Source organism: Somniosus microcephalus, chromosome 13 (assembly GCF_052327205.1).
Source record: "Somniosus microcephalus isolate GS21.2 chromosome 13, FLI_Smic_1.0, whole genome shotgun sequence".
Taxonomy (NCBI): Eukaryota; Metazoa; Chordata; class Chondrichthyes; order Squaliformes; family Somniosidae; genus Somniosus; species Somniosus microcephalus.
Genome location: NC_140999.1, coordinates 34546308 through 34570248, shown reverse-complemented (window position 1 = coordinate 34570248; position 23941 = coordinate 34546308). Strand labels below are relative to the sequence as shown.

At 42.1% G+C, this 23941-nt stretch overlaps 1 protein-coding gene across 1 annotated transcript in view; it reads left to right on the top strand.

The window, feature by feature from the left end:
* LOC147108208 (nuclear factor interleukin-3-regulated protein-like) overlaps positions 1–20256 on the top strand; it is a 31331-nt gene extending 11075 nt beyond the window's left edge. The window contains exon 4 of the mRNA XM_086004736.1: positions 19830–20256. Coding sequence (XP_085860862.1) covers positions 19830–19907 — 78 coding nt within the window. The 3' untranslated portion in view covers positions 19908–20256. The remainder of the gene's footprint in view (positions 1–19829) is intronic.
* Positions 20257–23941: the final 3685 nt, after the last annotated feature.

Below are 23941 nucleotides of genomic sequence, written 5' to 3'. Positions count from 1 at the left end.
ACAAGTTCTTAAAATATACCCAAGTTAAAAAGCAGCTAACAACAATCTTTGTTGTACTTTAGTCTTATCTGGTGGTTTGCAGCCTTATGAAGGGGATTCTTAAGGAAGTCATCATCTAAATTATTTGTGTCACTGTACCTCGGGGAGGGAAAAAGAATGCATCCCATTTTGGCACTGTCAGCATTTTGAATACAAGTAAAGTGACACTGAAGAGAAGTGGAAGAAGACTATCAGTTCTAAAAACTTTGGATATGTGAGGCATGTTATTGTATTTTGAACAGATAATATTTGTACTAATTTTGAAGTCAGTGTTGCCCTAAACATTAGTGTCTGAGAGTTTTGATACACATTATAATGTCAATTTTATAATGTACAAGGAACAACTTTAGATTCACTGCCAAAGAACAGTAGTTACTATTCATTAATGGGCTCCACTCATTGCATTTTCTCTTTGCATACAGTTGAGTAATTTCACTTGTCAGTGTTGTAAACCCATTATATTGGATGTCAATAGCCTGAGTTTTTTTAGTATCATGCTGATGTTCTTTATATCTGCAGATATCCTCCATTTCTAGAAAATTGCTTGCATGATTTGATTCGCGTTTTGTTACCAGTTTAACTTTGCCCCCTTATATAAGAAATATTTAGTGTAAAGAAAATCATCTATCTACAGTATAGGACATTACGTTATTGTACTTACCGGAAGTGCTAATAGTAAACATGTTGGTGTTTAATCTGTAAGTTTTGTTTTTGTATAATATGAGAAAGTCACATCACACGTTGGGGTTTAGTCTTCTTACAGTAAAGATACTAAAAAAACATGCTAAATACACAGTGATGAGTTTAATGATTAATGAGCACAATAAGGAAGGCAGATGATCAATGTTAAGAGTAATTTTGGGTTCTGCTATGATACCATGAAACAACAATTATCACTGCTTTTTCTTGAAATTTTATTTATTTCCCCCCTCATTTCTGATCTCCGTACATTATTCCCTAGCAAAGAGGTTGTCCAGGTTATGACCGTATTCTGCCAGTGTCACTTTTGAGAAGGTTGCTGGATGATGTGTGAAATCAGGTCAGTTTGATGCATCTTCTAATTTTTGAACATGTATCTGTGGCACTGCATGTTGGAGCATGGAAACCCTGTGCCACCTAGATAATTGCTTTTTCAAAATGTAGAAAAAAATTGTCAATATGCTTGTTTTTTTTAAAACTTGCATTCAGTCAGTTGAAACTTAATAATTTCATTGCTGTAGAAGATTCTGCTTAAATTGTCAGTGCGAGAAAATATTTTACATTTATCAATGTACAATAAATACATTCTGTCACCGAGAACAGTGTGACATGGAAATAGTTCACATTTTTATAACTCTCAGCTTGTTTTAGAGAAACATTTGATCAGTTTTTACATCCCTTACGTACTGGAGATTTTCAGCAAACCTTTCATCTTGTCATAATAAGGTTACACCCAAAGATGAAACCTTTTTAATAACAGTTTTCTTTCTATTTTCTTTCTGTTCCTCCAATCCCCCCCCCATTACTCTAGTGACTTCTTGCTGCAGTATTTTTTATAGGAGGAAGGGGGCTCCCCTTTAGTACCTTCGTACGATAGCAAAATACTGCAGATGTTGGAAATCCGAAATAACAACAGAAAATGCTGGAAAAACTCAGCAGGTCAGGCAACATCCGTGGAGAGAAATTTGAGTTGACGTTTCGGGTCGAACCCTTCTTCAAAACTGGAAAGAAAAGAAAACAGATCGAAGGCAGGGCTGCGATCGGAAGCTCCACGGAAGCTCAACGTAAACTCGAGGAACAGCACCTCATCTTCCGATTAGGCACTCTGCAGCCTTTCGGACTCAATATCGAGTTCAACAATTTCAGATGATAACCTCGGCCCCTATTACACATTTTTTCTTGTAATTTTTCCACTCCTTTCCCCCCCCCTCCCCCCTCCCCCCTTTCCTTTTGTTTCACTCTCACACCTGGCAGCTATCTCTTGCCCTGCCAGTACACTTTACACCTAATCTCAGCCTATTACCATCTCGTCTAGCTCTTTTGTTTTCACTTCTTTTGTCCAATCGCAGCCCTGCCTTCAATCTGTTTTCTTTCCAGTTTTGAAGAAGGGTTCGACCCGAAACGTCAACTCAAATTTCTCTCCACGGATGTTGCCTGACCTGCTGAGTTTTTCCAGAATTTTCTGTTGTTATTTCCCTTTAGTACCTTGTCCAAGATGTCAGCCTTGGCTTAGTGGTACATCTCTTGCCTCTGAGTCAAAAGGTTGTGGGTTTAAGCCCCACTCCAGAGATTTCAGCACATAATTTAGGCTGACACTTCAGTGCAGTACTAAGGGAGTGCTGCACTGCCAAAGGTGCCGTTTTTTGGATGAGACGTTAAACTAAGGCCCCATTTGCACTCTCTGGTGTGAAAGATCCCATGGCACTATTTGAAGAAAATAAGCTCAAAATTGTGTAAAATGTACTTTTCCAATATTTCTTAGTTTCTCCCTGCTCTGGCTGAATCGACCAGTGTAGAAACAAAACATTTTTATCTTACAATCTTGTATCTTCAAAATGAACCAATTTGTTTTTCCAAGAGCCTGTTATTTTAATAAATACTCCTACAATCAAAAGTTATGGCATCACAGAGGTTTAACATTTCAGTGAAAGAGATAGTGGGTAGATTTTTGTCTTCACTGCCTGGGCGGTAATCTCGTGGAGCAGGTTGTCTGCCCTTTATAAAACATGCCCGATTTTAATTGAAAATTGAGTGGGTTCTATAAAGGGCATGCGATCTGGTTCACCAGCTTACCGCCCAGGCAGTGAGACGAAAATATATCTAGGCCAGTATCTTTTTGTTAGTTTATGATGAGCTAATCTGTGACAATGAAGCATACACAATATTCACTTTATTGTACGGAGCCCTGTAATATAATTGTGGATATATTTCACAATAGCTGTAATATAAAAGGCAGTGATTGAACCATAAAACACTATTTATTGAAAGGTATTTAAAATGAAATTAAAACATGCAAAAGGAATTTTTCATATTGGTTATATTTCTATTAAGGCATGAAAACACGGCACCACCCTACAATACATAGGAAGGCACGTTGTTCTCAAATTCTGTAATTGTAGTTTATTTTGGCACACTTAAAATATTCCTGGCATCAAGAATTATTAATTTGTTAATTTAATAATTTAAAATGTACACTTGACAGTATCTGAAATTCTCTTGACAACAGCAATTATTGTTTGGTCTTGTTGGTGAGGACAGGATATCTTGTGTTTGTGCATTATGCCTTAAAATTTGTCAAAATACATCGTTATATTCTTTTTAATGTATATAGCATGTAATATGCTACATATGCTTCATGCTTAATTCAATAAACATTGTCGAGAATTTGATTAATTGTTAGCCTTGGATCAGTGGTAGCACTCTCACCCCCTGAGTTAGAAGGACATGGGTTCAAATCCCACTCTAGTGACTTGAGCACATAATCTAAGAAGACACTTCTGTTGCAGTACTGAGGGAGTGTTTCACTGTTGGTGGTGCCGTCTTTTGGATGAGATGCTAAATTGAGGCCCTATCTTCCCTCTCAGCTGGACATAAAGAATCCCATGGCACTATTCGAAGAAGAGCAGGGGATTTCTCCCGGTCTCCTAGCTAATATTTATCCCTCAACCAACATCACTAATTCATATTATCTGGTTATGTATCTCGTTTTTTAGGAACTTGCTGTGCACAAATTGGCTGCTACGTTTCCCTATAATACAACAGCGACAATATTTTGATTGGCTGTGAAATGCTTTGGCACGTCTTGAGGTGTTATATAAGCACCAGTCCTTTCCTTCATTTTTTAAAAAGCTATTTTTAATTTTGGAGTTATTTCTAATTACTGTATAGCAGTGATGACAACAGTATGAATGTATCAACATTCATGTAAAAAATTGCCTTTTCATTTTATGCACTGACGTATTATATACTATTTGTGAATCCGCTTAAAATTGTTATGGTGTTCTGGTGTCAATGGTTAGATTTGTATGGTGTTCTGGTGCCAATGGTTAGATTTTTATGGTGTTCTGGTGCCAATGGTTAGATTTGTATGGTGTTCTGGTGCCAATGGTTAGATTTGTATGGTGTTCTGGTGCCAATGGTTAGATTTGTATGGTGTGCTGGTGCCAATAATTAGATTTTTATGGTGTTCTGGTGCCAATGGTTCGATTTTGTATGGTGTACAAGCAATTACATTTTTCAGTTATTACTACTGATTTTTTTTAAAAGAATACTTTAAAAAAATTTATGACATGTAAATATTTATTTTTATTCATGTGTGGTGTTCATATTCTAGCTGATATTCAAGATAGCGTTTCTATAAATGGCTTGAAGATAGTCCACATAGAAGAAAACTGGCATTTACAAAGAAAAGCCCTAAAGTCTGGTCTCAAAATGGTTTCAAAATAAATTTGTATATTTTAGTCTATACGTGGACAGTGCTTGGGTTACAATAATAGTTGCTTTTACAGGTGGTTGGTTAGATGTAGGGCCCATGGGGTTATGTGCAAATTTGTGGTGGTTTTACATATTTAAAGGCTGTGACATTCTTTCATTATCTTTTGTAGCATTGTTCTAAACTACCAAAAAACTAATTTTGCAGACTGAAGGCTAAAAATTTATGTAGCCTCATAAATATCCATATTAATGTATTGAGCAGTTATTACAAAATTCAATAGTTTTAATGGTCTGAAATTTAAAGCAAATTCGAATTTGGGCCATTTTGTTTTCCCTATTTATATCACCTAGCCATCAACAAAAAAGAGGGCAGGAAAGAAAGGAAAAGCCACTCCATTACCAGCTGGTAAGGTATGTACCACTAAAGCGAGTAAACTCTCTTGTCCACTCTTCAGTGTCTCCTTTTAAGAACTGGGAAATGGCTTTGCTTGCCATCTCTCCATGACAAAACTGCACTTGAACCAGCCCTGATGGAGCAATGTATTGATGCATTGTTTCATGGAGTGGTCACATATGGTCTCTCCTACAATACACTATACACTTCTTCTCCTTCTTAGGCAGTCCCTCGGAACTGAGGATAACTTGCTTCCACATTAAAAATGAGTTCTCAGGTGACTGATGAGTCCAATGCGGGACCTACAGTCTCTGTCACAGGTGGGGCAGATGGTGGTTGAAGGGGCGGGTGGGTTGACGTGTAGCTCCTTGCGCTTGTCTTCCGCTTGCTCCCGGCGAAGAGACTCGAGGTGTTCAGCGCCTTCCCAGCGAAACTATACACTGAGTTCTTGATGTCTACCTGGATGATGTTCTGGTATTTCCGTTGATTTGCCAATATGTTATCCCAAAGGAATGGTAGGATACAGCTGTAGTTTTCCATAGGGTGAGTTCTTGATTTCAGATTGCAGGAAGGTGGTGAGCAGAGCTGAAGAAGTAAGGAAAAAATGGAGTGCAAATCAACCCAGACTGTCCTTGTATACCTCGTATGTATTGTATAGCAGTCCGTGACCAATTGTCTTCATGAATGGCAAGTGGTGCAGAAAATCCATAGAATTAGGTCATAAATAAACAATGAGAAAATAAACGACCAAAATCACTCTTAAAAATGTTTAGAATCTGAAGAAATATCAGAAAACTCTGGAGATTTTGCAATTTATTTGTAAAATTAGATGTTTTTGGAAATACTATTCAGTTTTGATTTTCAGTTATAATAGCACTGTTATTTTCATTATTATAGAATCACAAAAGGAATAGTGCATCTGTTCACATTCCCTTAGTTCCTTTTCTATATGGTATGTCATTACAAATAATGTTGGTGCTTTATTCTGTATTATTAAAATTATGTAAATTTCATAAGACTTTAAATTCTTTTTATGCTTGGAAGAAATGTAAAATTCATCTTTTGAGTAGTAAAACCATGAGACCCAAATGTCTTATGAATCTAGTCGTACAAACTGTATGTCTGTTTCTTGCTAGCTTAGTTGGCTACAGTGAATTAACCTCAGGTAAACATCATAATCATATGAAATAGCATAATTTAAAAAAAAAGCTAATTTCTATCTTGCTTAGCCTATTTTACTAATTGATCTGAGAACTTTTGCTTCAGGTAAACTGAATTTTTATTGTATGTGATCATATCTTTAACATGATAATATATTGTTTGTATCTATATTGACACAAAAAGCAATAAAAATTGGTAAAATATATACGTTTCGCTGTGTTAGTTTTGAAAGCTATGAAGAATGTTTTGAATTGAGTGGGATTATTCCACAGTACTTGACCTATTATAATGAATGTGATACAAATATGCCTTTCTATAAAAAAGTAACCCCATCACAATCAATATTTATTGCCATGATACTACAACTACACAGTAGGGCGTATAACTTTACAAGGTTGGTTTGTCATGAGCATATAACTATAATTATGACTATAACTTGAAAATGGAACAGTGCAGGGCACACCCATTTACTTCTGAACAACAAATCAGCAGCACTTCATGTGGCACAAAATGCACATCATCTACTTTTGTGGATATCTTTACACATGACTCCAACCACTCTTAATGCATGCATATCTTCTTTTCAGAAATATACCACTGAAACACTGCATTGAATAAATTAAATTGCCAGGTGGAAAAAGTTGGGTTTGGTATGCAATACATACTAGCATATGAATAAACACTCACACAAATGTTATCCATCATTTTGGGCTTTACACAATGCATACCCGCTGGGATTCGATTTTGGTGCTTTTTTTAGAAAGCCTTTTTATTAATGTTATTCTAAAATGTCAGCTGTGGCTCAGTTGGTAGCACTCTCGCCTCTGAGCCAGAAGGTTGCTGGAAACACTCAGTAGGTCAGGCAGCATCCGTGGAGAGAGAGGGAGGGGACCCAAGTAAGACTGGAACAAAAAATGTTCCACATTTGGCCTCTTGCATTGTTCCACGGAAGCTCAGCGTAAGCTCGAGGAACAGCACCTCATCTTTCGATTAGGCACTTTACAGCCTGCTGGACTCAACATAGAGTTCAACAATTTCAGATCATAACCTCGGCCCCATCACATTTTTTTATCCACACTTTTTGTTTGTGCTTTTTTTCCCCACATGGCAGCTGTCTTTCATTCTGCCAGCGCAATTTACACTCTATCTAGAGCCATCCTTTGTTTCTTAACCTGTCCCATTACCATCTCCTCTTGCCTTGAATATCTCTTTATGCCTCTTTTCTTCTCCTGCCTTCCATCCTATCACAGACCTTCCCTTTTGTTCTTTCATCCCCTCCCCCATTTCCCAACCCCTAAACTTGCTTTAAAATCTGTTCTTTTTCCTGCTTCTTTCCAGTTCTGACGAAGGGTCTTCGACCTGAAACGTTGACTCTGTTTCTCTCTCCACAGATGCTGCCTGGCCTGCTGAGTTTTTCCAGCGTTTTCTGTTGTTATTTCAGATTTCCAGCATCTGCAGTATTTTGCTATTGTATTAATGTTCCACATATCCCTTGGTTTGCCCTACAAATTGTCAATTAGATTGAGCGTGGTTTTACAGCGAAGTGACAAGTGAGTTTGTATCATGACACCGATTAGGTGGAATCAGCTAACAAAGAGAGGAGGCCTGGAGTCTGTAGACTTGTTGGGGGGGGGGGGGGGAGGGGTGGATTTTAACCTAAAAAAAAACAGGTGGGTGGGGGGTGTGTGGGAAGTTAAAAATCCGAATCTCTACTTCAACCTGCCCACTTCTAGTTTCAACGGAGGCGGGATGGGAGGGCGGGTAGCCAATCTGCTGCCAGAAAGCGGGTTTGCTATTTAAATATAATAATGAGGCTGGAAGCCACCTTTAATCTCCATTTTGAATTTAACTTTAGCTTGTCGGGTTTTGCAAGTGTTGTGAAACCCGCCAGCTAATGCAAGGCGAGGATTGCTGGATCCAAGAGGTAAATGCCTTTATACTTACCTCCTGAATCTAGCATCCCTGCCTAACCCACCCCCACGATCGAAGACCCCCCACGAGGCCGATTCCCCCTTCATGAGGCCTCCCACCCTCGCACCTCTGGCTGCTGTCTTTGCTGACAACCCCCCCACCCCTGTTCTGGTCCCGACCCACGATCCCTTCAGAACTCCGCCCCCCCCCCCCACCTATGAGAGTCCTGGCCCACGATCCCTTCAGAACCCCGCCCCCCCTGTTCTGGTCCTGACCCACGATCCCTTCAGAACTCCGCCCCCCCCCACCTGTGCGGGTCCTGGCCCACGATCCCTTCAGAACCCCGCCCCCTCCACCCTGTAAGGGGTTATACTGTGTGGGTGTCCTGGGTTCGTCAGTTATGTCTCTGACTACCCCCTTTGAGCGGCTCGAATCGCTCGCCCCTTTTGAGTTCTGACCACCGGACTTATTTGCAGGTAGCGATATAGAAAACGAGCAGTCCAGTGGTTTAGTGCAATGAAAAACCAAGATTTTATTACCAAAGAACAATTCTATACAAAAGATAATATGGATGCAGTACACTTACACTTAACAGGGATGGGAAATAAACGGCACATCGAGGGAAAATGACTAAAATGACAATTTTAGCAATCCCCTTAACTTCCACCCTCTAAACCTCGCTAGGCTACCTTATGAGGGGTCAGAATTCCATGCTCACCAGTCCGAGTCGTTTAAACAGACGAGAATCTTGCTTCTTTGCCCTGCTGCCTTTCGATGCCAGGTGGTTTCAATGCTGCACAGGGTACCGTCCAGGTGAAAATACCCCAGTAATAAAACTGTCTCTGGCAGGGTATCTCGCCTCTCAGGACGGGCTCTTCTTCGTAGGTCCTCTTCCTGGGGTGGTGGCAGGCAGGGCGCGGGAGGCGAGGAGAGAGAGAGAGCATGGCTCCCTGAGGGGCTATATTTATACTCCTCTTGGTAGCCCTTATCTCACGCACTAAATCAGCTCATCCTTTGTCTGATTTAAGCGAGTTAGAATCGAACAAAAGGTGTCGAACTTGGCCCATCGACTTAGATGGCCAGTAATAGTCTCTAACGGCCCCATAACTGCTCTTCTTTGTTCAACAGATTCCTTGATGGGGCCAGCCTGACCTGGATGGCTCCGCTGATCGTTTGAGTAAACAAACTTGATGGCCTGTAAACGGGGGCCTGAATGCAACTGAGTTTACTCCTAATGCATAAATGTAAAAGATCTGTCTGGATTCGTGATCTCGCAGACATCGAAAATACCCAAGCTGTTAGCTTGTCACAGAGTCCATAATTGGAATTTACAGGCTTTTGGTCACGAGGTTGACCGCAGCCATCTTGTGTGCCCCTGGATGCTTAAAATCAGTCCAACCAGGGTCTCTTTTAATTAAATAATCTTCGGGGGGGAACTGCCTGAATTTTGCAAAACTTACAACCCCTGTTCTGGTCCCGACCAACGATCCCTTCAGAACCCCGCCCCCCCCAAACCCGTGCAGGTCCTGGCCCACGATCCCTTCAGAACCCCCCCCTCCGCCCCCCCCCCTCCAACCCGTGCGGGTCCTGGCCCACGATCCCTTCAGAACCCCCCCTCCACCTCTGTTGGTCCTGGCCCACGATCCCTTCAGAATCCCCCCCCCCCCATGCTGGTCCTAGATCCCAATCCTTCAGCGACCCCACCTTCGGACCTACCCCCATGCTCCTCTGGCCGCCCATGCGATCCCTCCCTCCGCGGCCTAGTGCCGCAGGCCTATCCTCTCAATCTGGCTGGCTGTGGGTGGGAAACAGTGGCTTTCCATGCAAATCAGGCCCTGCTGTTAAATTTGGCAGGGCCTGCAGGAAACCTGTTCCCCTGGGTTTTTCGACCACTTTGGAGCCTCTCCCTGGCTCCCAACCCACCTTGCCCCTTTAAAATTCAGCCCTTAGTGTTTAGAATCAAAGAATAATACAGCACAGAAGGAGGCAATTTGGCCCATTGTGCTTGTGCTGGCCCTTTGAAAGAGCTATACAATTAGTTCCACTCCCCTGTTCTTTCCCCATAGCCCTGCAAATTTTTCCATTTCAAGTATTTATTCAATTCCCTTTTGAAAGTTACTGTTCAATCTGCTTCCACCACCCTTTCAGGCAGTGCATTTCAGATCACAACAGCTTGTTGTGTAAAAAAAAAAAATGTCCTCATCTTCCCCCTCTGGTTCTTTTGCCAATTATTTTAAATCTGTGTCCTCTGGTTACTAACCCTCCTGCCAGTGGAAACAGTTTCTCCAGAAACTCTAGAAAAACCCTTCATGTTTTTCAATCTCCTCTTAACCTTCTATGTAAGATTGAAAACTTGTGATTTTGAAAGAATCATTTTTGATTTCCTCTTCCCCTGATCAAATGTCAAACTGACAGTGGAGTATTGGCTCGGCAGCTCCATAGTGTGGGGAGTGACATCGAGACTCCGTGGGCCACAAGGTGCTATTGCAAAGGTGGCCAGTCCAGGTTTAGAATCAGGACAAATCAAGTGCCACTTTTCTTCATTCTTTCTGTATTTAAGAAGGGAGCATGAGTTAATGATCTGTCAAATACCGTCACCTCCTGGATCGCCTTTTTTGTGGGTTATTTTGAATAAACCTGTTGATTAATTTGGAGAGCTGACACCACAATGTTGATTCTGTTCTTCCAGTGTCTCGTAAATATCGTATCCAGGTAGCTAAAAAACGTGACCTGTTCCTATTTAGATCTCAGGCGTCAAAGAAAAACCATCATCATAGTTTTTTAGCATGCTCCTGTGAAGCGCCTTGGGACATTTCCACTATGCCAAAGGCACTATATAAATACAATTTGTCACTGTTGTTGGATTTTGTTGTTACTCCTTTTTCCCAGACTTGCTATTCAGTGCATCAAGACACATTCTGGTTCCGGGGCCAGGGGGAAATAGTTGTTTTCTGAGGGATATGCAATGTGAAGCATCAGGAAAATATTTAAGTGATGAGACCGCACCTTGAGTACTGTGTGCAGTTTTGGTCGCCTTACCTGAGGAAGGACGTTCTTGCCATGGAAGGAGTGCAGCGAAGATTCACCAGGCTGATACCTGGGATGGCAGGAATGACGTATGAGGAGAGATTGTGTCGATTGGGCTTATACTCACTGGAGTTTAGAAGATTGAGAGGGGATCTCATCGAAACTTATAAAATTCTGTCAGGGCTGGACAGACTAGATGCAGGAAGGATGTTTCTGATGGCCGGGGAGTCCAGAACCAGGGGTCATAGTCTAAGGATAAGGGGTAAGCCATTTAGGACTGAAATGAGGAGGAATTTCTTCACCCAGAGAGTGGTGAACCTGTGGAATTCTCTGCCACAGAGGGCGGTGGAGGCCAGTTCATTAAATATATTCAAAAAAGAGTTGGATATATTTCTTAAGGCTAAAGGGATCAAGGGATATGGGGAGAAGGCAGGGACAGGGTACTGAATTTGGATGATCAGCCATGATCTCATTGAATGGCGGAGCAGGCTCGAAGGGCCGAATGGCCTACTCCTGCTCCTATCTTCTATGTTTCTATGTTTCTAAACCACAAAAGGTTACAGGAAGTAATAAAATACAGGAGGAGCTAAGATATCGGAGTAACAATAACATCCAGGGGGAATAAAAGATACATGAATAACAATAAAATCCAGGAGACTAAGATACAGGAGTAACAATAACATCTAGGGGGAACTAAGTTATGAGTGACAATAAAATCCAGGGGGGAACTAAAATACAGGAGTAACAATAACATTCACGGGGATCTAAGATTCAGGAGTAACAATAAAATCCAGCGGTAACTACAGGAAACGTTGGTTTATCCGGAGGTTATATGTCCGGAATACTCAATCTAACGGCAAAAATCAGGAGCCATTTTCTATATGTTTTTTTAGTTCTCGTTGCTTTTTTTCCCCCCAGTCAAGCACTGCAAGGTCTGTAGCTATAGCAACAGCTTCAGTTACAGACGCTTGCAGCTGCAGCCGACTGTTTTGAAGCTGTTGCTAAGCAACAGGGTTTGTTGATTCACACGGAGCTTCTCAGTTCCGTATGTTTAAACATTAACTCTGGTATGTCCGGCACTTTTGATGTTACGGCACCAGCTCGGTCCCGTCGGTGCCGGGTATCAGAAAGTTTCCTGTAATATACAGGAGAAACAATAAACCCCAGGGGGACTGAAATACAGAGTAACAAAAAAGTACAGGGGAATCTACGATACAGGAGTAATAACTAGAACATCTTATAAAAGGGAATGGGATAAGTATTTGAAGGTGGAATATAAAAAGGATCTGGGGACAACGGGGTTACAGGAGAGAGCGCCAGCACAGGCACTGGGGGCTGAATGGCCTCCTGTGCTGCAATTTCTGTAACTTTATGAAAACTCCTTTATCGAGTCTGAGCCTAGGGAGTGGTTGAGAAATGTTGATGCTGAGCTGAGTTTACAATGATGTGCCCTGTGAGAAGAGCCCCAAACACCGAGCCCGCTGCTCTTTGTGCAATCCCATAGGAACAGGAGTCGGCCATTCAGCCTGTCTAGCCTGTTCCACCATTCAATATTATCATGGCTGATCCGTATCCTAACTCCATCCACCTGCCTTAGCTCCATATCCCTTAATACTCTTGGCAAGGAAAAATCTGTCGCTCTCAGATTTAAAATTATTAAGTGAGCTAGCGTCTACTGCTTTTTGTGGGATAGAGTTCCACACTTAAACCACTTTTTGCGTAAAGTGTTTCGTAACTTCTCTCCTGCATGGCTTGGATCCAATTTTAAGGTTATGTCCCCTTATCCTAGACTCCCCAACCAGCAGAAAATGGTTTTCTCAACCCTATTAATTCCTTTTAAAATCTTAAAAACCTCAATCGAATCAACCCTTAACCATCTATATTCCAGGAAATATAAGCCTATTTATGTAATCTCTCCTCATATTGTAACATTATGATGAATTTGTGCTGCACTCCTTCCAAGACCAATATATCCTTGCTAAGGTGCGGTGCTCAGAATTGTACACAGTAATCCAGATGTTGTCAAACCAGGGCTTTTTATAGCGGTAGCAAAACTTTCTCCCCTTTATATTCTAGCCGTCCAGTTATAAAGGCTAACATTCCATTAACTTTCTTGATCTTTTTTGCACCTGACCACTGCATTTTAGTGATCTGTGTACATGGACCCCTAAATCTCTTTGGACCTCCACTGTTCCTAGCTTTTCACCATTTAAAAAATACTCTGATCTCTCCCTTGGTTTGGTTCAGGTTGGTCTGCGTCGGCCGGTTTAGACGTGTGAAATCCAAGTACAGATTGACTCTGATTGACGCTCTCCATCTTTCGGTTTCCTATCTTGCCCACCCTTGTCTTCATCTGTTCGCGGGTAGCCTCCTGCTTCTCGGAATGGCTCACACAGCAGCTGCTGGCGTGAAATTATCAGCAAAGATACTCAACTACACGATCAAACCTCCAGAAATACCTCCAACCAGAGTTGGCCACTCTAATGAACTTTCATCTGAACCCCACGCCGAAAAGAAGAGCAGAACTTCTTCAAGGTGGGCATTCCAGGAAGGGAAGTGGCAGTTAATTAAACAATACATTTTCTGTTCGCTCTGCTGCTGATAACTTTTTATTGTTGCTACCCACCTGTTTGTTGTGGTGCAATTGAAGCTGTAGTTGAATGAGAAGTGTTTCCACGTTGTTGAAAATTTCTTTGAATGCTAGTCTCCACGCAATTTTTTTTCTTGGGTGGCAGGAGTGGTGGCGTTGGGTAGTGGGAGACTAAATGCTTGGCTCAGGATACTGTTCATACCTATTATGCAATAAGACTGCAACCCATGTGCGCTTTTGTGTGAATGCCTACCTCAGGAAACAACATGATTAATATTTTAAAATAGCATTTGATTACTGTTAATGACGTAGAATCATAGAATGGTTACAGCACGGAAGAAGGCCATTCGGCCCGTCGAGCCTGCGCTGGCTCTCTGCAAGAGCACCTCAGCTAGTCCCACTCCCCCGCCCTTTCCCCATAGCCCTACAAATTTTTTTCTTTCAGGTACTTACCCAACTCCATTTTGAAAGCCGTGATTGAGTCTGCTTCCACCACCCTTTCAGGCAGTGCATTCCAGATCCTAACCGCATGCTGTGTTTAAAAAAAAATAAAAATGTTTCTTGTGTCGCCTTTGGTTCTTTTGCCAATCACCTTAAATCTGAGTCCTCTGGTTCTTGACCCTTCTGTCAATGGGAACAGTTTCTCTCTACTCTGTCAGGACCTCTCATGATGTTGAACACCTCGATCAAATCTCTCAACCTTCTCTGCTCTAAGGAGAACAACCCCAGCTTCTCCAGTCTGTCCACGTAACTGAAGTCCCTCATCCCTGGAATCATTCTCGTAAATCTTTTCTGCACCCTCTCTAAGGCCTTCACATCCTTTCTAAAGTGCGGTGCCCAGAATTGGACAGAATACTCCAGTTGAGGCCGAACCAGTGTTTTATACAGGTTCATCATAATTTCCACGCTTTTGTAATCTATACCTCTATTCATGAAGCCCAGGATCCCATAAGCTTTTTAAACTGCTTTCTCAACCTGCCCTGCCACCTTCAACGATTTGTGCACATATACCCCTAGGTCTCTCTGTTTATGCACCCCCTTTAGAATTGTACCCTTTAGTTTATATTTCCGCTCCTCATTCTTTCTACCAAAATGTATCACTTTTGCACTTTTCTGCGTTAAATTTCATCTGCCACGTGCCCGCCCATTCCACCAGCCTGTTTATGTCCTCTTGAAGTCTATCACTATCCTCCGCACTGTTCACCGTACCTCCCAAGTTTTGTGTCATCTGCAGATTTTGAAATTGTGCCCTGTACACCCACATCCAAGTCATTAATATATATCAAGAAAAGCAGTGGTCCTAGTACCGACCCCTGGGGAACACCACTGTATACCTTTCTCCAGTCCGAAAAACAACCGTTCACCACAACGCTCTGTTTCCTGTCACTTAGCCAATTTTGTATCCATGCTGCCACTGTCCCTTTTATTCCATGGGCTTCAACTATGCTGGCAAGCCTATTATGTGGCACTTTGTCGCACGTCTTTGGAAATCCATATACCCCACATCAACTGCATTGCCCTCATCAACCCTCTCTGTTACCGCATCAAAAAACTCGATCAAGTTGGTTAAACACTATTTGCCTTTAACAAATCCGTGCTGGCTTTCCTTAATTAATCTACACATATCCAAGTGACTGTTAATTTTGTCCCTGATTTATTGTTTCTAAAAGCTTCCTCACTACCGAGGCTAAACTGACTGGCCTATAGTTGCTGGGTTTATCTTTACACCCTTTTTTGAACAAGGGTGTAACATTTGCAATTCTCTAGTCCTCTGGCATCACCCCCGTTTCTATGGAGGATTGGAAGATTATGGCCAGTACCTCCGCGATTCTTCCTTCACTTCCCTCAGTGTCCTAGGATGCATCCCATCCGGTCCTGGTGACTTATCTACTTTTAAATACAGCCAGCCTTTCTAGTACTTCGTCTTTATCAATTGTTACCCCATCCAGTATCTCCTCTACCTTCTCCTGCACTATGTCTGGCAGCATCTTCTTCCTTGGTGAAGACAGATGCAGAGTACTCATTTAGTACCTTTACCTGCATGCGTAGGTCTCCTTTTTGGTCCCTAATCAGCCCCACCCCTCGTCTTACTACCCGTTTACTATTTATATGCCTATAGAAGACTTTTGGATTACCTTTTATGTTAGCTGCCATTCTATTCTCATGCCCTCTCTTTGCCCCTCTTATTTTCTTTTTCACGTCTCCTCTGAACTTTCTATATTTAACCTGATTCTCAGATGTATTCTCGACCTGACATCTGTCATACGTGCACTTTTTCTGCTTCATCTTGCCTCTGAATACCATTGAAACCCCAATGATGAATATTTTATCTTGCCAATATGTTCTTTCTTACATTATTGTAAAAAGTTATGAAAAAGTCATAATAATTAGTCTTGGTGAGGAATAAATTAAATGTTTTTATCCTCACTGTAAAATGTCAGCATGTGACCTTAAAAACTACATAATTAAAGGTCTTGCAGATAGCATCTATCATATCAAATGTGTACTTTACACTTATAATGCCAGAGACATTGCACAAGAAAGTCGACCAGTCACACTTTTTTTGATTGGCTTAAGTAATCATCTATTCAGTTAACCATGCTGATTGGCTGAAACATCCAACAGAAAACCTATCACCACCAGAGGAAGCCCAACCAATCAAAATCCCTAATTTGTTTGAAAGCTACCAATCCAGAAACTGTTAACCGCAAACCAGTCAAATCACTTCAATGTTTTTTTTTCAAACGGCTGTTTGGCTGCTATTACCCTTCCTCGCTCAGGTCAGTGTGCAACTGAAAGTAACTTTAATAACGGAACAAACTTGATCAAAGTACACACTTCTGGGAAAAAAATACATTTACACACATAATTAGTTATTGACTGTTAGAAATATTTTCAAGATGCTTCAACCTGACCCTCTCTCCAAGGCCTATCCCAGAGTTAGAAATTTCAGCTGAGCTTTGGGTTGCTCGAGATTTCCAGCACCTGTTGACCAATTTTGTGGTTTTCCCTGCTTCTGCGAAGCTCGAATAGCCAGAGTGCACTGTAACTTGCGTCAAATGACAACCAGGTAGAAAATTTAAGTCTGAGAAGCTGGGAATAAAAATCAGTTTTGTTTTGTGTTCTATAGCGTTTAAATAAAATTCTGAGCTGGTGGTGATTTTGCAAAGGATTTTTTTGTGTGCTTCTGGCAGGTGTCGGGGCTGGGGGAGATACTTATCTTAGGCTTTGATGCTGAGCTCAGTTGTTTAGGTATCCAGTTGACTGGATTTGGTCAGACCTAGATCATGGTGAATGACCACCTGATCATTACAGCTGCACCAACAACAGCTTCAGCCAGAATAATATTTTTGGGAAGTCGGAGAAAACATATTTTATAATCCGATTAAAGTGGAGGAAAAAGAACTGTGCAAGATGAAAGAATAAACAAAGTACTTGCATCTTAAACAAATATTGCAAATCTAAAGTGGGAAGTAAAGCAAAACATACTGTAAATAAAAGGTTTGGGGAGGGAAGAACAAATGTAGTTAATTGTATTTTTAAAATATGTTTTGTAAAGTGGAAGGTAAATAGTATTAAAAATCTATGATGCCTGTATCTTTCAGTAACAGGTGTGTAATATTGTTATATTGTGTCTATTATTAGATATATTGATTCAAAAATTTGCTGAATTACTGTGCTGGGTGAACAGCTGTCACGTTTAAGCTGCCGTGGGACTGCTGTAAACAATAGAAATTGTACTGTAGATCCCTGACTAACCATGAACAATACTATGGAAGATCGATTAAATTGTTAACATAGAAACATAGAAAAATAGAGGCAGGAGTAGGCCATTCGGCCCTTCGAGCCTGCTCTGCCATTCATTGGCCCAGAAATTCGGGTCGGGGGCTTCCCGTGGGTGCAAGCCCCCGACCTGCACTTACCTTGCGCGCCGGCCGTTGAGCTGTGGGCCCGCGTGGAATTCCAATCCTGGGCCTGCTCCAGCTGCCGGCGCACAGTGCTTGCGTATCCCAGGGGCGTAGTTAGTTCGATGCGTCCCCTGGGATCATGTGGGCCATGGGGAGCCAATTGGAGCAGGGAATGCTCCATTCATTAGTTTGACAGGAAGAGCTGTCAAAACTTATAAATATTACGGGCCCCAAAACATCACTAAATCTTCAAATACATTTTTTTTGAAATCACATTTTTTAAATAAACTATAAATTACATGAAGTAACTATTTTAAACAATAATTTAAATTTTTGAAAAAAATAATTTTATTTTCTAACGGGGCTAAAAATAAACTTACCTTGCTTTAAAGTATTTAAAATAATAAACCTGTGGAAAAAATGTTTTAATTTTAATTAATTCACCACTTACCTTGTAAAAAGCAGGCCTTACGCCTGCTTTTTATATGTGTAAATTCTGCAGACTTACCCTCCCGGGAAAACCTAAGTTTGATGCGCACGCGCAGTCTCTCCCGCGCACGCGTTCAATCTCTGAACCCCTTCGTTCAGGGGAATGGAAGTGCCGGTTTCCCACGCATGCGCAGTGCATGCAGGAAACCGGCACTTCCATTGGGCTTACGGGTGAGTACCCCGTGCGTACTCACCCGTGGAGACCTGAATTTGTGGGCCAATATGATCATAGCTGATCCTCCATCTCAATATCATCTTCCTGCTCTCTTCCCATACCCCTTGATGCCTTTTGTGTCTAGAAATCTATCTATCTCCATTTAAAATATATTCAGTGACTTGGCCTCCACAGCCTTCTGTGGTAGAGAATTCCACAGGTTCACCACCCTCTGAGTGAAGAAATTTCTCCTCATCTCAGTCCTAAATGTCCTATCCCGTATCCTGAGACTACGACCCCTCGTTCTAGACCCACTCCCAGCCAGGGGAAACATCCTCCCTGCATCCAATCTGTCTAGCCCTGTCAGAATTTTATACGTTTCAATGAGATCCCCTCTCATTCTTCTAAACTCTAGTGAATACAGGCCTAGTCAACCTAATCTCTCCTCATACTCCTGCCAACCCAGGAATCGCTCTGGTGAACCTTCGCTGCACTCCCTCTATGGTAAGTATATCCTTTCTTAGGTAAGGAGACCAAAACTGCACACAGTACTCCCATCAAGGCCCTGTACAACTATAGTAAGACATCCTTGCTCCTGTACTCAAATCCTCTTGTAATGAAGGCCAACATACCTTTTGCCTTGCTAACTGCTTGCTGCACCTGCATGTTTGCTTTCAGCGACTGGTGTACAAGGACACCCAGGTCTCTTTGTACATCAACATTTCCCAATCTATCACCATTTAAATAATACTCTGCCTTTCTGTTTTTCCTACCGAAGTGGAAAACTTCACATTTATCTACGTTATCCTGCATCTGCAATGTATTTGTCCACTCACTCAACTTGTCTAAATCGCCTTGAAGCCTCTTTGCACCCTCCTCACAACTCACAATCCCACCTAGTTTTGTGTTGTCATCCAAATCATTGATATATATTGGCCCAGTAATTCTGTTCCAAACGCGTGAGTACGGTCGGGGTACTCACGCGTCTGGCCGGAGGAAATGCCGGTTTTCAGCATGCACAGCGCATGCGGGGAAAACCGGCATTTCCTGCCCTCTGAACGAAGGGGTTCAGAGGCAGAATGCGTGCGACTGCACAGGCAGCGCGTGCGCAGTAAAATTCGCCGGTTTCATTCATGCTTTCAGTGAGGTTAAGTCCTTACAACTTACACATGAAAAAAGCATGAGTACAGTTGCTCCAGAGGCTGCGGAGGAAGATATATTTTATCGTGGAGCTTCTGAAAGGCAATATTTTTGTTTGGGAAAGGGAGGAAAGTTATTTTAAGAAATGCTGAGGTAAGTTTTAAAGTTTATTTTTTTTTTTAAACGGGTTTTCAGTACTGTAGGTAGAAGGAGCAATTGTGGCTGTGTGAATTGAATTTGCTGTGTTTATTAAATGTGAAAATGACTTCTAAAATGAATAATGTAACATTTCCAACATTTTTAAGAAAGAAACTTTTCATCAGTAATATATTCTTTTAAGTAATTATGTATGTATGTCCATCTATATTCCTTTACGTATATGTATATATTCCTTTACTTATGTGTATGTATGTATGTATTTAATTATGACTTTCAGAGAAAGTAACTTATTGGAAAATCATCTCGGGCTGTGAAATTGATCAGGCGGGTATGATGTATTACCAAGACGATAATGCGTTTCTCCTGCCATAGGCCGGGGTGATTTTCTAGCCAGTCACTTCATTAAAATTACTTTAACAACTCTTTCCATTTCTTCCTTGCAAGGACGTCTGTGTAAGCAGGAGGCCTGTGAGCGAGAAAAATGCCCGGGAACTGCTAGTAGCCAACACCTTCACGAGCTAGTGGCGCCTTGTACCTCCCCCTCCCCCCGCAAGGCAAAGAAAGGAACAGACACAATTTAAAGTGAAGCAGTGAACTTTTATTGCATCATAAAACAGTTTTCAGGGTCAGTTTTGATGTAGATAGTTTATAACTTTAAAATGTTAACTAACTATTTCCTGCTTTTCAAACATTTGTAAACATGAATAGTTCAGAAAAAAATGTTAACATTTTAAAGTGACTTTTTCTGTTTTCTTAGTGCAATAAAGACATTCAAGGTGGAAACTAGCTATGTTCTAATTTTCAAATAGTTGTTGTAAAAATACTTTGGCTCCAATAAAAGTTGCTAATTTTTTTCAAACTGACTACCGGCTGCACTGTTTAAAGGAAAAGGTTACATATCCTTTCAGTCACAAATAAACATTTCAATGAAAACAGCAAACACAACATTTTACATGTCAATAAAATGAAAAATTTAACAATTGCACGATTTGCCCCCTCGCATCTGCGACTGAGGGTCCAAGGAAGTGCATTGCACAAGAGGTCATCGTCGTACGTATCCTCACACTGTTCCCTTTCGGGAACTGTATGAAGTGGTGGAAGGATTTCTGGCCACGTTAATGCTCCTTCCGTGACCATAACCATCTTCATACCAGCCATTAGGGTGGTTAGTCCTATGGCGCGCAGGTTTTACGGGCTCCCACAACCCATCCGAGGGGGGGGGCCACCCACACCCGCGGACGCAAGTATCCCGCTGGATGTCCACCCAGAATTTATAGTTGGAGCTCCGACTCCACTTGCCGGGACTGTCTGGAGCAGGGTTCGAAACCCTACTCCTTCTGGCCCAGCGGCGGGGATGCTTACCGCTACACAAAAGGCCCACTCCGCGCAAAAGATGACACCCATACGTTTCCTGCGCCTTTTCCCTCCCCGTGACTGGAGCCCTATGCTGCCACTTGAAAGACCAAGCTATCATCTGTCCTTTTTGCGGCGCCTTGGACTTCTCATTACCAATGATGAGCAGGCACTGCGCCTCCACCACGTTGAGGAGATTGCTGAGGTCATCATCAGTTCAATTGTGAGTTCTTTTAATGCCGTGAATTGTGCTCATTCCAGCCATTTCACGTTGCTAATCGGAGTGGGCCTTTGGCGTAGCGGGAGCATCCCCGCCGCTGGGCCAGACGGCGTAGGGTTTCGAACCCCACTCCAGACAGTCCCGGCAAGTGGAGTCGGAGCTCCTGCTCTAAATTCTGGGTAGACATCCAGTGGGATATTTGCGTCCGTGGGTGTGGGTGGCCCCCCCCCTCGTATAGGTTGTGGGAGCCCGTAAAACCCTCCCGCCATCGGACTAACCACCCTAATGGCTGGTACAAAGATGGTTACGGTCACGGAAGGAGCGTTAATCACGGCCAGAAATCCTTCCACCACTTCATACAGTTCCCCAAAGGGAACAGTGTGAAGACACGTACGACGACGACGTTGCTAATTAAATAAATGGAATGAAAAAAATGCTTTCAGGGCTTTTAAAAGTCTTTAAATTGCTTTAATTCTGTTTAAAACTACTTCAGATTCTTCAAAATAATGTAAACGTTTTTAAAAGTTTATAAAAGTTACCAAAAACTTCATAAAAATACCAAAAACCTATTTAAAATGCTGCTCTGCATGTAAAAATGCTTTGCAGCTTGTGAGAAACATTGGGGGCGTGTCCTATTAAAATGAGACCTCAAGGGGCATGTCTCACTTGCACGGCGCGCTCCAGGCTTCGCGCTGGCTGCACTCCTGGGCGGCGTGATGTCAGACGCTGCCCGGGAGTCATCATTTTAAAACAGGAATTCCAGGCGTCCCTGAAGCTCAACGGCCGGCGCGTCGGGTAAGTGCACATCGGGGGCTTGCACGCGCGGCAAGCCCCCGATCCTAATTTCTGCCCCATTGTGAATAGCTGGGGCCCAAGCACTGATCCCACTAGTCACCACCTGCCACCCCGAAAAAGATCCATTTATTCCTACTCTCTGTTTCCTGTCTGTTAACCAATTTTCAATCCATGCCAGTATATTACCTCCAATCCCATGTGCTTTAATTTTGCACATTAACCTCTTATGTGGGACTTTATCAAAGGCCTTCTGAAAATCCAAATTCACCACATCCACTGGTTCTCCCTTATCTATTCTACTAGTTACATCCTCAAAAAACTCCAGTAGGTTTGTCAAACACGATTTCCCTTTCATAAATCCATGTTGACTTTGTCTGATCCCGTTGATATTTTCTAAGTGTCCTGTTATCACATCCTTTATAATACACTCTAGCATTTTCCCTACTACTGATGTTAGGCTAACCGGTCTGTAGTTCCTGGTTTTCTCTCTCCCTTTTTTAAATAGTGGGGTTACATTTGCCACCCTCCAATCTACAGGAACTGTTCCATAATCTATAGAATTTTGGAAGATGACAACCAATGCATCCACTAGCTCCATGGCTACCTCTTAATAAGAAAACTCCGTGGAATAATCAGTAAAAATATTTTTAGTCCTCTGTTACAAAACACTCACCATATATCCAAAATCTAGGATCTTTACAACAGATTACTGTATAAGAAATGAATCTATAACATTTTAAAATCATTTTGCTGAGTCAAATAAAATCTAAGGGTGTGGAGTTACATGATGTACAAGACAACAACAACAACTTGTATTGAGATAGCGCCTTTAACGTAGTAAAACGTCCCAAGGCACTTTACAGGAGTGTTATAAGACAAAAAATTGACACCGAGCCACATAAGGAGAAATTAGGGCAGATGACCAAAAGCTTGGTCAAAGAGGTAGGTTTTAAGGAGCATCTTAAAGGAGGAAAGAGAGGTAGAGAGGTTTAGGGAGGGAGTTCCAGAGCTAAGGGCCTAGGCAGCTGAAGGCACGGCCACCGATGGTTGAGCGATTATAATCAGGGATGCTCAAGAGGGCAGAACTTGAAGAGCGCAGCTATCTCGGAGGATTGTGGGGCTGGAGGAGATTACAGAGATAGGGAGGGGCAAGGCCATGGAGGGATTTGAAAACAAGGTTGAGAATTTTGAAATTAAGGTGTTGCTTAACCAGGAGCCAGTGTAGGGCAGCGAGCACAGGGGTGATGAGTGAACAGGGCTTGGTGCGAGTTAGGACGCGGGCAGCCGAGTTTTGGATGACCTCAAGTTTACATAGGGTAGAATGTGGGAGGCCAGCCAGGAGTGCGTTGGAATAGTCAAGTCTAGAGGTAACAAAGGCATGGATGAGGGTTTCAGCAGCAGATGAGCTGAGGCCGCGGAGGAGATGGGCAATGTTACGGAGGTGGAAATAGGCGGTCTTAGTTATGCCATGGATATGTGGTCGGAAGCTCATTTCAGGGTCAAATATGACACCAAGTTTGCGAACAGTCTGGTTCAGCCTCGTAGATGCTAGGGAGAGGGATGGAATTTGTGGCAGGGCCCGAAGACAATGGCTTTGGTCGTCCCAATATTTAATTGGAGAAAATTTCTGCTCATCCAGTACTGGATGTCAGACAAGCAGTCTGACAATTTAGAGACTGTGGAGGGGTCGAGAGAAGTGGCGCTGAGGCCACAGCAATAGTTCAAGAAGCACTCATGAATGGAATAAACCTCGGAACATAATAAAATGAAAAGAAATATCATTGTTTTGCCTCAGACTGTAAAAGCTAAATGTGAAATCTTTCAAAATTAAACAAAAAATAAATGTATGTGTGACTGCACAGACCAATCAAAGCAAAACTGTGAGCGGTAGAAGCTTTAATAAGTATGGAGGTAATGTAGAGTAGCGGTAATGAAGATGTGTCTTGGGTTTGGACTGGGAACTTAAAGTTCATAGCTTCAATAGTTTCAAGAGAGGTAGAGAGGAAAAGGGATGGGTGGTTGTGTGAATGAAGGATTCTATCTCAGCGATAGAATTTCAAGATTTTCTAGCGTTGTGTTAAAACAGTCTATATGGATAGACGTAAGGAACAGGAATGGAAATGGTACAAGACTCAGTATGTATTGCAAGTGGACAATATTTTTGTGGGATTTTACCTTTCCCAGGATA